The sequence below is a fragment of the Chlamydotis macqueenii genome, chromosome 2 (assembly GCF_036417535.1).
Source record: "Chlamydotis macqueenii isolate bChlMac1 chromosome 2, bChlMac1.mat, whole genome shotgun sequence".
Lineage (NCBI taxonomy): Eukaryota > Metazoa > Chordata > Aves > Otidiformes > Otididae > Chlamydotis > Chlamydotis macqueenii.
In genome coordinates this window covers 9,893,571-9,906,639 of record NC_141557.1, presented here as the reverse complement: position 1 = coordinate 9,906,639, position 13,069 = coordinate 9,893,571, and the positions used below count along the sequence as shown (strand labels likewise).

General features: G+C 38.3%; 1 protein-coding gene across 1 annotated transcript in view; it reads left to right on the top strand.

The window, feature by feature from the left end:
• The window catches only part of PTPRN2 (protein tyrosine phosphatase receptor type N2), a 668,183-nt gene that overhangs the window by 67,706 nt on the left and 587,408 nt on the right, over positions 1–13,069 (top strand). Inside the window, exon 2 of the mRNA XM_086741882.1 lies at positions 1,548–1,598. Within this exon, the coding sequence (XP_086598008.1) occupies positions 1,548–1,598 (51 nt within the window). The remainder of the gene's footprint in view (positions 1–1,547; positions 1,599–13,069) is intronic.

Here is a 13,069-nt window from a genome sequence, read left to right as displayed (position 1 = left end):
CCTAGCCCAGACCTAGCACTATGCTAATAAATTCTGCTGAGACACAGTCTATCAGTTCAGGCTTAATTATGTGCTAATACAGTTACCTGCCGAAGGGCTATGCAGGCAGGCATAAGTCACTCTATCCCCCTCGACTTTTCTTTTAGCAGCGTTAGGACTTGGGTAATTCACAGGCAGAGAGTCTTGAGCATTTCAGGGTTGCTGGTTTTGGTTTGGATTTTTTTTTTTTATAATAACATTATGAGTGTTCTTATAAAAATTATAATCCATTTGACTCTCTGGTGAATAGAGATGCTTGTACTTTCTGTTTCTGTGGAGATGGGCATGGCTGGGGAAAGACAATTTGCTCCTGCGTTTAGATGTGATGAAGTTCCTGGCTGTTTTTGATGCTTAGTGTGAAACTGTTCAAGATTGCTTAATTTCTATAACTAATTTCTACAACTCCCTTTATAAGCTTAAGGTACTTCCCAGAGAAGTTAAAAGGCTTAACTGTGAAAGTGTTCTGAAGGGCAGTTTGTGTTCAAAATACAGCATCATTCCTTGTATTTTATCCAGTCCTAGCTCTTTATCTTTGTCAGAAACCACTGGTTGGGTCAACAAAGTGCGTGCTCTGTTGTTAGTAGCATGGTATTTCACACTGCTTCTGTACTTTGTCCTTGTCCCTGTCCCAGTGTAGAGTGACCAGAGCGGAGATGCTGCCCTCATGAATGTCAGCAGGAGTTTATTTTAATAAGATACCACTTATCTTCTAATTTGTCGTGCGATGATACTAGCAACAAAGAACAAAATAACTTCATTCATTACAATGTGTGTAAGTGAATGAGCTGGGATTACCAACCTGGATGCAGTTTCTAGGGTGAAGTATGGGGCTGGCATAGCAGGGGCCCATGAAGCAGCATGTTTTGGAACAAATTTCCTCCATTAAATGAAAAAAAAAAAGCCCCTAGGATATTTTTCATAGACCTGTACTGATTTGTCGGCTGTCTGTGGAGGTACCACAGTGTTGGTATAAATGGCTTAATTTTCAAGCCTTTCTCCAGAGTTAGTGCTCCTGAGCATCTAAGCATGGTCTATAGCTGCAGTTACTAAATCCAAGCCTAATTTGAGCAATTGATACCTGACTCCTAGGCTTGTCTCATCACAGTAGAAATACGTTGAGGAAACTCCTGATTTCTTGGTGTATATTTTTGTAGCGTATTGCAGCGTTACTGTGCAGTGGTATAATAACATATTCAAAACTGAGAACATAAGGTTCCTCAAATTACTAACAGAGACAGACTTGCACTGAGAAAACTTAACCTTCAGTAGAGGAATGAAGGGGAAGAAAAACATCAAAGGTTATTCTGGACATAACCAGTTAAGATGTGCTGCCTAACTAGACCTGTTTTCATGTTCTTTATTTCCTGTGCTGCCCAATTTAGATTTCCAAGGCCAACCAAATGTCTGACTCTTGCTGAGCATTTAATGACCTGAGAGGTCTTCAGTCTACACTAATTATTCCGAGTTTGAAACTGTATTAATTTTTACCTTTCTATTGTGTTTTTTAGGCTGCCTGTTTGAGGATGACCTTTGCAAATCTTTTGAAATCTGTGTAAATGGTAAGTCTTGAATGCTTTTTTTTTTTTTGCTGACTACTCTGTCCTCTGCTGTGTATTTTCTAAGAAGCTTATTCAATAAGCCATATGATTGAGAAGGAGAGGAAATAGGGGAAAAAACAGTACCAGATACAACTATTCTGGTCAGAAGTTCAGGGTAAATTCTATTAGATTTTAAAAATATAGAAATATTCTCTCAACCTTGAACAACATCATCTCCTTTTATAAGAAATAGGTTGTCATTAAATTAAACACACTGAACTATGCTAAAACTATTTTGTCTTAATATAGGGTGAAAATAACTTCTGCTATTTTCAGGTTGTTCAGCTTTTTAGGGGATGCTGTTGAGTAATTGTCAGTCTCCTTTTGAAAAAAAAAAAAAGCTTGTTATTTATTATGATAAGAAAGAAGGTCTCAAAGAAAGACTACCATTGTTCTTGACTATGCTGATTCCTTTTTCTGTGATTTTGCTTGAACTATGCAAAAGCAGCTTTCTTCTGCTCTCCTTCAGAATTTCCTTTCAGTAAATCAAAAAAGCCAACACAAACGTATCAATTAGTCTAATGGAATAGCAGGAATTACTTTGAGAATAGTCAAATATTGTTAATGTGCTATATGAAATCACTTCAGTCCTAGTGAAGGACAGATCATATTTAGAGAGAGATCTTTTGAAGCAGTTACTGTTGTAAAATATGTAAAATTCTAATTAGGGATTTTTAAAAAATTAAGTATTATGTATGAATTTTCTCTTTGTGAATATATAACCTAAAGAAGTAGTTTTTTCTTTCATTGAATGAGGGAGCCAACAATATAGATCTGTTAATAGATGAACTTTATTAATATCCTAATTTAACAAACATTTATGATGAAATGAGATTAAATTCCCAATATTGTTGAACATCAGACAAATGCATGCAGGAATAAAAGACAAATATGATTGAGGAGTTAAGAGGAATTAAAATAGGTTAGAAACAATGCCTTTATTAACATCAATTATAGTGTAAAATTGTTATTTGAAGTTGTTCCCAGAATATGCAAGAAGTCTGCATTAACAATTTCCATGACTGACACAGGAAGGGTAGTGGCAGTTTTCTACAGTGGTGCATTTTGCTGACTACCTATGATCTTCAGTGCCTGGCTGTAGTCTCCCCCAATGGAAGTATCTTTCATTGGGTTTTATGATAGACCACTGTTATATCTGGCAGACGCTGTATAATGGGAGTTTATGTGACAGGTGATAGTAAAGAAATGTGTATACTTTAACTGACAGCTAAAAAAAAATCTTCAATAAAGGTGTTGCTCTAAAGGTTACTTCATAGATTCTTGCTCTACCTGTTTTCTTAATTGAAGATGCAATTTTTAAAAACTCAGCGTTAGACTTTCATTAGAGTGCAAAATTAAGCTATGGAAACTGTACCTTTGAGTTCAGAAAGGACCTCTTCTGTAGATCCGCTCTTAGTTCGGTGTAACTGTAAAGGTCAGCAATGAATAAGCCAGTTGATCAATGATATTTCTTAATGGCTGCTCTTAATTAAAAAATACTGGCAGGGATTCTGGCAACACGTTTAAGGTCACTGCAAAGTATTTAATTTTTTTTTTTGCCTTAGCAGGGCAGATGTTGTCTAGAGTGGACTTTAAATGCTGTCCTTGATGCAAGGAAAAATATGTAATATTTGAGAAAATTTGAGAATATTTGGAAGATCATACTTTGAAGTACTATGAGAGCATCAGGATTTACTTCTTATATGTACTAGAAAAGAAGGTGGCCGCTTGCTTCTGAGCAGTCTTTCCCTTTTTTCCTGTCCAAACTGCTTCTAGTTCAATTGTATCTCAAGTTCTTCAGAAATCCTGATATATTAAAATCTGAGTGCTTTGCTAGATTGAAAGCTCAGGAACTTAAGTCTGTAAAGGTCGCTCTGCTCCTGAGCAGAGCTTACTTTGTGTATTGCAAGGTCATGGAAAGGTTGACTTCCTTTGTTGTCACACAAGTGCATATTTCTGAAGTACAGTGTGAATGTGTGCTACCCACTTTTGGGTAGCATCTTTGAAGCATTTGTGATCTGCGGATCAGAGTCTGACTCCTGCAGGAAGGCTGGTAATTTTGATCGTTCATTTGGCTTCCAGCAAAGGGAACTGAATGGACCACATCTTAAAAAATAAAACTGGGTTTGCCTATTAAAGACAAGTCACAGTATTTGCTGTCTTATGTCATGTCATCAACTGGAGACTTCATGTACTTGTGCATCAGACTTGTAAAACGATAACCAAAACACCAATAAGGAAGCTGTTTCAAAACTTTAAAAAATAATATTATTCTTTCCTTTTGCTTTTATTTTGAAGAAGACATTAAGTGCCTGAAAGAATTTTATAAATGTTCAGTCGTATGAATAAAAAAGGGATGTTAAAAGAAATTTATTTTATTGTTAAAAGTAATGTAATCCAGTTGTAAGATCTGATCTAAACAGCGTAACTGTATCAGTTGCATCACTTACATCTGTTTAGGTCATATGCCATTTTTGCAGGGCAAAGAACCTGGTGTAATAATGAGTGTTGACTTTTCTGCTGCTTTCCCTCATCATATAAAGGTCTCTTTTGGCTTCAGTGATGGGTTCTTGCTTATGTTTGTTTAATAGCTCCAGCAGCAGTCATGCAATATTAATTTATTTCTATAAACCTTTTATCAGTTTCCTGAGCTGCACTGACTCATCAAGTGGTTAAAAAGGAACACATTGTTTCATGTTTATTTTAATAACACAAGCATAAGCCTGGCAAAAAGACAGAGTTAGTTTTCCGGGACTCCTCCTTTGCAAAGCCAGAACTTTGTGGGGTAAAGTGGCTTAGGTGGCACTTCTTTCACTTCCGGTACCTCTGTTTTGCACTTGGAGGAACTTGATATTTTCACCCATCTAAAATACTTGAAGCTTGAAAGTCTGCAGCTGAAAAACTTGATATGAAAGGTGGATATGAGCTGCAGACCCTAACAGAAAATAACAGAAAATAATCTGGCATTCTATAAGCTTGGAAATTTTTGCTCCCCGGTAAGTGCTGATAAGCTGCTACGGATGCCAAAGGAAGCAAATAACAGTATCTTAATTAAACAAGATATAGGGAAGGGAAAATAATAATATAAGGAATAGAACTTGAAACGGGAGTACGTGTAGTGACACAACTGTGGTGTGAATGCCATACTCCTCTTTAATGTTCACATACCCATGTCTGGGTCAGAAGTTGAAGCAAATGAGTGTGCCTGTGTGTATTTTTATTTTCTTAACCATTTTGCCTAGAATGTGTTTATATGAAAAAGAAGCATCAAGAAGGAATTTTTAGATTATCTCTGAGACAGAGATCCTTCACTTATCCTTGAACACTCCTCGTATTTGTATACTAAACCTAGTACAGTTGGATAAGCGGGAATAAGTCATGTTGTGTTTTGCACCTTAAGTGATAAGTAAAACAGTTCGTGTAAAAAAAAAAAAAAAATCAGCTCACATAGTTTCCTCAATGGAAGGTTTAAACAAACTGGCTCCTGAAAGCAGCAAAGACTCATTCTTATCCTTTCTGATGAAATCATGCTATTGAATTCTGGTAGTGTCACTGGGAAAGACACCATGTGGCATAGATAAAAGCATTCATTTCAAAATAACCATCCCTTATTGTCCTCCTTCCTCCCTTTATTAAACTGTTTGAATTGCTCATTTGGGAGGATGGCATTTTTTCCTTTAGGTTTAATCTCCAGATATTTTGCTTCAGAAAGAAGCTTTGTGCTGTGTTTTATCCATGTGTGGATACCATGATATCTTTGGTTCTTATCAACAGAGCCTTTATAAATCAGGGCAGTTTTATTTATGAAAGATGTTGTGGCTGCAAGCCTCCTTCCTGCATGAAATCATAACAAGGTTCACGCAGACGAGATCAGATTGAAGAAAACGGCTCTGTGAGGCCAACCACAAAAGTTAATTAAATACAGTCATTGGTGCAGTGTGCATCATTAACTCAAGCCTCACTGACAGCCACTAAACCTCTCCTAGGAAGACATGCTCTGATGTCTGGTGTTTGACGATGCTGTGCTGCTGAAAGGCTGCCTAAACAGCTATGCACAGCTGAATCAATATTGCTTTATGTCTGTAAGTGGCACTTGTTAGGAGGGACTTAGCGCAGTGTGTCAAAGGCATCCAAGCGTTGCAGTACAAAGTCATGAGCCTTTCCAAGTTTGGCTGTCTCCAGATAGTTTAGAATATTAATGTACTTTCTTCCTCAGCTACAGAGCTCCTTGAACATTTGGAATATAAGTGATTGCATGTGCTGGTGATGAGCCATAAATGGTAAACATGTGCTGCAGATGATAAGGGAGAGGTGTCAGAATCCCTGAAATGGTTTCTTGAACTTAATGTGTTACACTTCGAGGTTTTCCAGATCATTACCTAGTAGGATGGAATTAGAGGGAGATGCACCTCAGCATTGTTTAGCGAACAGATGTCTGCAGCTACATCTGCATTGGCAAGGCGCTGCTCTTACAAAATGTATTAAAAACTCTGTCAAATCTGTGCCTAAGCTTTCCAAAGCTTTTCAGTAAGAATCAGTGTTTATTTTAAGTGAAGTTGGACTTCCTAGGCTAACACCAAGCGGAACCTCTGTATACCGTTGTTTTACTGTATATACAGAAACTTATATGCTTTCCAAGGATGTGGGAATTCTATACAAGTAACTGAATTCCTAATACTATCCTGTAAGGTAAACCTGATGTTGTAATTTCTAACCTGAATTCTGAAGTAAATGGGAATATATGTATGTTCAGAGTAAAAAAAAATCAACCAATTATTTAAATACAAGGATTTCCTTTCAATGGTTCTTCCATACCAGTTCAAGGAGATGAAATTTTTTGTCAGAGACTTAATTTTTTAAAAAATATGCTTTGAATAATTATGGCAGAATCTGGTATGATACCAGAGGGAGAGGGAGAAAATTTTAAAATCTACCATTGTATCATGGTATTCTGAAAACCCACATCTTTAGAAGTATTTACATAGTTCATTTAACTGAAATCAAGGGTGAGTTACCACCTAAATATTGAGAATCTGTGGCTGTGAGGATGGATGCCTTACTTAAGACGAGTTCATACACATCTTTTTGAAAGATTTCTGTGTTTGTGTCTGGAAGTAAATACAAACTCTGAAATTTGCTCACTTTTTTTTTTTTCCTTGCACTTGTTCCCCATTAGGTTATGTGACAGTCATGTAATAGGAGCAAGTCAATGATATGGAGTTTGGGAAGGGAGTTCCCCATAGCCTGCGTGTTCTCTCTCCCCTAACAGCTCTCACTTCTCCTTGTCCTGTGAAGCTCTAAGAAACACCTGTATTAATGACAGTGTCAGGCCTCCTCAGGATTAATGAGTGGAAGAGAAGTTGCAATGCATAACTAGGAGTATGAATGGTGATAATACAATGACAGGAGATGGTGACTGTAGAAATTTCAGGGTTTCTCAGCTTTACTCCACCCAACCAGGCTGCTGCTTTGTGAATAAATTGTACCATCTCCATTTCTAAACGAGTAGGTTATTGAGTATACACAGCCCAGTGTTCACCGACAAGAACACTTTCAACATTGATGCTGAATGTTTCTGAGCTATTTGAGGTAAAAGCATGGTGAAAAAAATAAATAACATTCTAGTTTTCACATGAGGTTAAAAATGTGAGGGCAGTTATGACTTTATTTGCTTTACCTTGCAATAGTGTGTGGTGCTGTGTTTTCTCTTTGAAGAAAAGGCTCATCTATCTTCCAAACTGCCTATTTGTGTCTTGTTTTTGTCTCAGAATGGTGTTAAAATAGCTACCTGTGTGACAGTGGGGTAGAAGTGTCTAGTATAACTGGCATTAAAACTAGAATAGTGATCAAAGGTGAAGTTACCATTTTCTCCTCAGGAACGGTCACTTAGTGTGATAACCCAACTATGGTTATCCACCATCATAAGTGTCACTAAAAGCTTTATTGTGGGGGTTTTTTTTTGTGCTGAGAATCTCAAGTTGTAGCTCCTGCAGGGCACAAAACCATCACTCAGACTTCACCGGCAGCCTGCTGTCCAGCGCCAAGTGAGAGGTGAGTATGTACAACCATAAATCTACCGCCGGCCATAGGTAATATAAAAGGTAATCCTTTGTATTCTGTGTCCTGTGCTAGTAAATAAGTCTTGGTGCTGCTGAGTGTTGCACAGACCTCCTTTTTCTTCCAGCTCAGGCAAGAATGCTGCTGTGTTGTAATATTGACACTTTCTGTCCTAGTGTTGTGACTTATGGTAGTGTATTTTCTTGCTCCAAATATCAGTGTTCAGTTTCATAGAACCAGGGCAAGCATTGCCAGTGAAACTGTTTAATCAGTGTATGCTTGAGTGATTTATTTATTTATTTATTTATTTGGGGGGGGGGAGAGATTTTGGTGTTTGATTCAAGATGTTTGCTTGCAAGACTCCACCTCCCCACCCGTAGTTTGAGGTGGCGAAGGGGTTAGATAATCAAAGAATAAATGTTGATATCTCCCTCTCTGTCTGTTACCCCAAACTATGTATTTGCACTGATAGTGTGAATGAGTATCCAAAATCTAATGTAACGACCTGATTTTAAGCAGGATTGAAGTTCTGGAATTTTTGTATTTCCTGGGGTTTTTTTTTGGGGAAAATATTCAGTACTTATCCATCAAATACTTGAGTTAATACGAAGTCTTCACTCTTACAATACGTGTCTGTGTGTTTATTACAAAAAACAGGCAAATCCTATTTGTCTGCTTTTTGGAACTTGTGCTAGGCAGGATACATACAATTTAGAGTAACTTAGAAAGACGTATGTCACACTAGCATATTAAAATTTTCGTGAAAATACATTTGGGTATTTGAGATACTGTCTGTATCATGTGTATCATGTATCTTAGTGTGTGGTGGACCCTTTCACTAACTCTTTTTTGGATAAGCTATTTAGCAGCTATTGGCACATCTGTTGGACATGCTCAGAGATGTTCCCTATTTTATTATACTAAAAAAAAAAAAGGTAATTGTAGTATTTGCGAGACCATGGAAAAGTACAGCCTATTTGAAAAAAGACATTAGGGATTCTCAGCAAAATTGTGCATGATGAATCATGAAACACAAGAGCCTGAAAAGGACAGCATGGTCTGTAGAAAGGAGGAGAGCACCAAAAGATAATGTCCTGGCAACAAGGTGAAAGCAAATGAATCCTAGTTTGAGGTGACACTGCAACATCAAACTGATGAAAATCCGTCATACTTTTTCCCTTCCGCGTGTTAAGGGACATTTGGAAGTGTTATGGTTTGTTTAATGATTAAGGTGTTTGTGTTCTGGCTTTTGAAAAACCAGATTAACAGGCAGGTTTGTATTTTTTTTTATTTTGTTTTTTTTTTTTTTTTTAATTTTGCAGCTTCGCTAAAAAACTTCAAACCTACATAAATGTATTTATGAACAGAGAATAGTAAGAAAAATTGTCAAAACAAAGGAGATGTGAAACCAGTGAGTTGGCAGTGACATTACACAGTTGTATAGTTATTATTGGGCAACTCCAGATTTGAATGAGATTAATTTTTCTTGTTCTGGAGTTAAACGAATATCTTCTACTTAGCTTGTTGATTACTCAGTGTCTAATTCCAAAAATGAAGTGCATAACCCTGGATATACCTGCTTATTGTGGACTTTACCTAACCTCTGTTAAATGTGAAACTGACTTTTGCCTTTGTTCTCCTGAATATCAGTAAGTGAATACTGTCTCAGTGCAGGAGTGGTTAACTGGGTCAATCAGATTAATTATTACTATTAATCATCAAGGTAGTTTGGTAATTAACAGACGCATTGACAGGAGAGTCTAAAAGAGGATAGAGTAGAAAACTTTGAATGTGTTTCGTGCCTGAGAAAATGGTATGCCTTTTAAATAATTATCCTGCTTGTATCTTTCTTCTTGAAAACTTCAGTAATCCTGTCTATTAGTACAAATGTTTAAAATATGGGATAATAAATCAGACTATATATTTGCAAGCTGTACCAATTTTACAAGGCCACTAATGAATGACTCTTGACTACTCTGTTTTCTTGCGTGTGGCAGGCAAAGCTGTGGACTTTTAAAATGTCTCCTGAATAAGATCCTTTTGGATATTTCTTTACAAGTACAAGATTCGCTGAGCTTAAGATGACATACTTTTTATTATTTTTTTTTTTTTAAAAGTTCTGTCAAAAATCCTTTTCCCTGTTTGCTGGCCAGACTGCACAGTGATTGACTGCTGCTGCATTACTGTAGTTATTTAATGAACACCCTTTTGCTGCAGACTTCGTAGCATTTGACAAGCACTAATAGATTTTTGACTGTCAGCCTACCTTTAGACAGTAAACACAATAGAAAAAGAAAGTTATTCATGGTTTGCAGGAGGGAATGTTGTGGTCCTGGTTACGTAACTTCCCAAATATGAGAGAAATGAGCAGCAAAACCTTATGACCTGGATCACCTGAAAGCATATCTGCCTCAGCAGAGCAAAACTCTGATTACAGTTTCTGCAAGACATAGTGAATTTTTTTGTCTGAAGGTAGCTTGTGTGTGAAAATTATATTCAATAATAAATAACATCCATGACATGTCATGTAAGAAGCTGAGGAGGAGGGAATTACTTTAATCTATAATACTGGATATATGAGATGCAAGTTCATATGCACATGAAAAACACAGATGTATAATATATGAAAATAACTTTCAATGACTGTGATTGTTCTGAATAGAAAAACTAAATAGATACATTTGCTTTTATTTTTTTAATTTTTAAATAAAGAATGTAGAAGTTTTAGCCCAAGTTTGTATCTGTTACTGGAGTCCTTATTTTGGACTAGATTTGGTCCAAAGTAAAACATTCATCCAAAGAGAGCTAGAAAATATATACCTTCTCTTTATTCTAATGCTTAGAATAAATGCTTTGTAATAAAGAACAGTGACAGGCTTTTTTGTTCTATGTCCCCATTTAATAAATAAGAACAAACTGAAAGTGAACTAATAGCAGTACTGCTGATTAACAGGTAAAGACCTGTTAATGAACAGTCATTCTCCATTATAAGCTGTTCAAAGCCTTTAATTTAAACAGAGTTTTCTTTCCTGCCCTACAACCTCCATGGCAACAGCAACAAAAGTTGCTCTAGACATAGACAGAACAATACATGTATTTTATGGTCCTAAACTATTTATTGTAATTTAGTCCTTTACTTAAACAGCTTTGGCTACTGCTCTGCATAAGTTGAGATATATTTGGTTGCTTTTGCTATTGTGTCACCTTGTTCCTCTATTGGCCCTAAGGCAGTATCAGCATGATTTAAGAAGGTTGGTAACAGCAGTGGATGTTAAGGGAGAGTGAGGGAATATAACACTTAGTATTTGGAGTCTAAACTCTTCAAGGAAAGATGTCTGTCAGAAGGAAAATGGTTTTGGTTTTTGTCGTAGTTCAGCCCTGATCAGGACCAGACTACGCAGTCTGTCTCTTGCTCCCCCCACCCTCCGAGAGAATAGGAGGAGATGATATAAGAAAAAACAGCTCAAGGTTTGAGATAAGGACGGGGAGAAATCCTTAAAGTTACCGTCACGGGCAAAACAGACTCGACTTGGGGAAAACTATTCATTTATTTCTAAAATTAGCAGGAGAATGAGACAGGGAACAAGATAACCTCCCCCCACCCCTCCCTCTTCCCGGGCTTAACATTATCTCTACTACCTTCCCCTCCCGAGCAGCACGGGGGGGGGGAAGAGGGAATGGGGGTCGCGGTCAGTTCATCACACGTTATTTTATGCCGCTGTATCATCGTCGGGGGAAGAACTCCTCGCATTCCTCCTCTGCTCCAGCGTGGGGTCCCTCCCACGGGCCACAGTCCTTTGTGGAACTGCTCCGGCCTGGGTCATCTCTTCCACGGGTGCAGTCCCTCTAGAACAGCTGCCCCAGCAGGCCCTCCACAGACCACAGCCTCCTTCAGGCCTCCACCTGCTCTGGCGTGGGGTCCTCCACGGGCTGCAGGTGGATCTCTGCCCCTCTGTGGACCTCCATGGGCTGCAGGGGGACAACCCGCTCCACCATGGTCTTCACCACGAGTTGCAGAGGAATCTTGGCCAGGAGCCATATTACTCCTCCCCCTCCTTCTTCACTGACCTTGGCGTCTGCAGCCGTTCCTCACAACAGGCTGGCAGACGTCTCTCAGGATCCTTTTTACATCTTATTCACGTCTCATCTCCTCTCCACTTCTTGCAGCCGGGCCGGGCCGAGTTGGGCCCAGTCGGCTGCCCGGCGGGAGGCCAGAGGGTGAGGCCTGCAAGGCCCACAAGGCTCACGCCTCCCCCTCTCTGCCCCCCGCTCAGCTGCTTCACATCTTCTCCTCCTCTTTTTCCTGTTTTCCCCTACTTAAATACGTTATCGCAGAGGCGTTATCACGGGACATTCTGCTACCAATTGGCTCGGCCTTGGCCAGCAGCAGGTCCGCCCTAGGCCCGGCCGAGTCCACTGAACAAAGGGGAGCGACTTCTAGCAGTTTCCTACAGAAGCTACCACCTTAGGCCCCCCCTCACTAACAAAACCAGAACAGTTTTTAGTGTAATACAGCAAAAGTTTGGGTTAATATTGAATTTGCAATATTATGATAAGGTTGAAAATGTGTACCTAACTTATTCTATTTAATCTTAGCCCTTTTAAGATTATGTTTAGTCTTTTAACTGCATTATCTCACTCACTCTTTCACAGATTAGACTGTGCCATTGTAGTTTCTTACTGGAAGTAGCAGGGCAGGTATGACTGTGAACAGTTGCACATTATGCAATTTTTCAATGGCAAGAATGTCTTTTGTTAGCTGTCTCTACCTGTTTCTGAGCTGTAATTGAGTCTTGCTCTATGGTGAACTCTATAATAGTTGAGATGGGTATATTATCCAACCAGAAACTATATAATATGCTGGTGGGGGCAAAAAAAAAAGGATAGAATTGAGAACTAATGAGATCTTCCTTCAGATTCTTTTTTTTCTTTGCCCTTTAGGTCCTCTCTTTTGACTCTACATCATGCTGCTGTATCTCTATTCCAGTGAATTTCAAAGAAAGAAAGTATTAAGAGTGGATTGACAGTTAGATGAATGGACACTTGGATGGTATGACTGCCAATAGTTTCATAGCTTGTTGGATACTTACAGAAAACAACCTGCAATACCCAATCACAGTGGAAGCAGTTTAAGCAGATTGTGGGTTTCCAAAATTAAATCAATTTGTTTCCGTTGGAGGTGGAGTGGTTTTTGGGGGTGGGGTGGTGCTCTTTGGTTTGATTTTAAATTTTAATTCATTTCTAGCTTTACAAGAAACTTGACTCTCTTTATCTTCATTGTGATATCAAAGAAAACCCCAAACCTTTCCAAATTATAATGGTCTCCTGTTAGTCTTCTGGTTTCATCGCTTTCTAGGATACTGTTTCATTTCCAT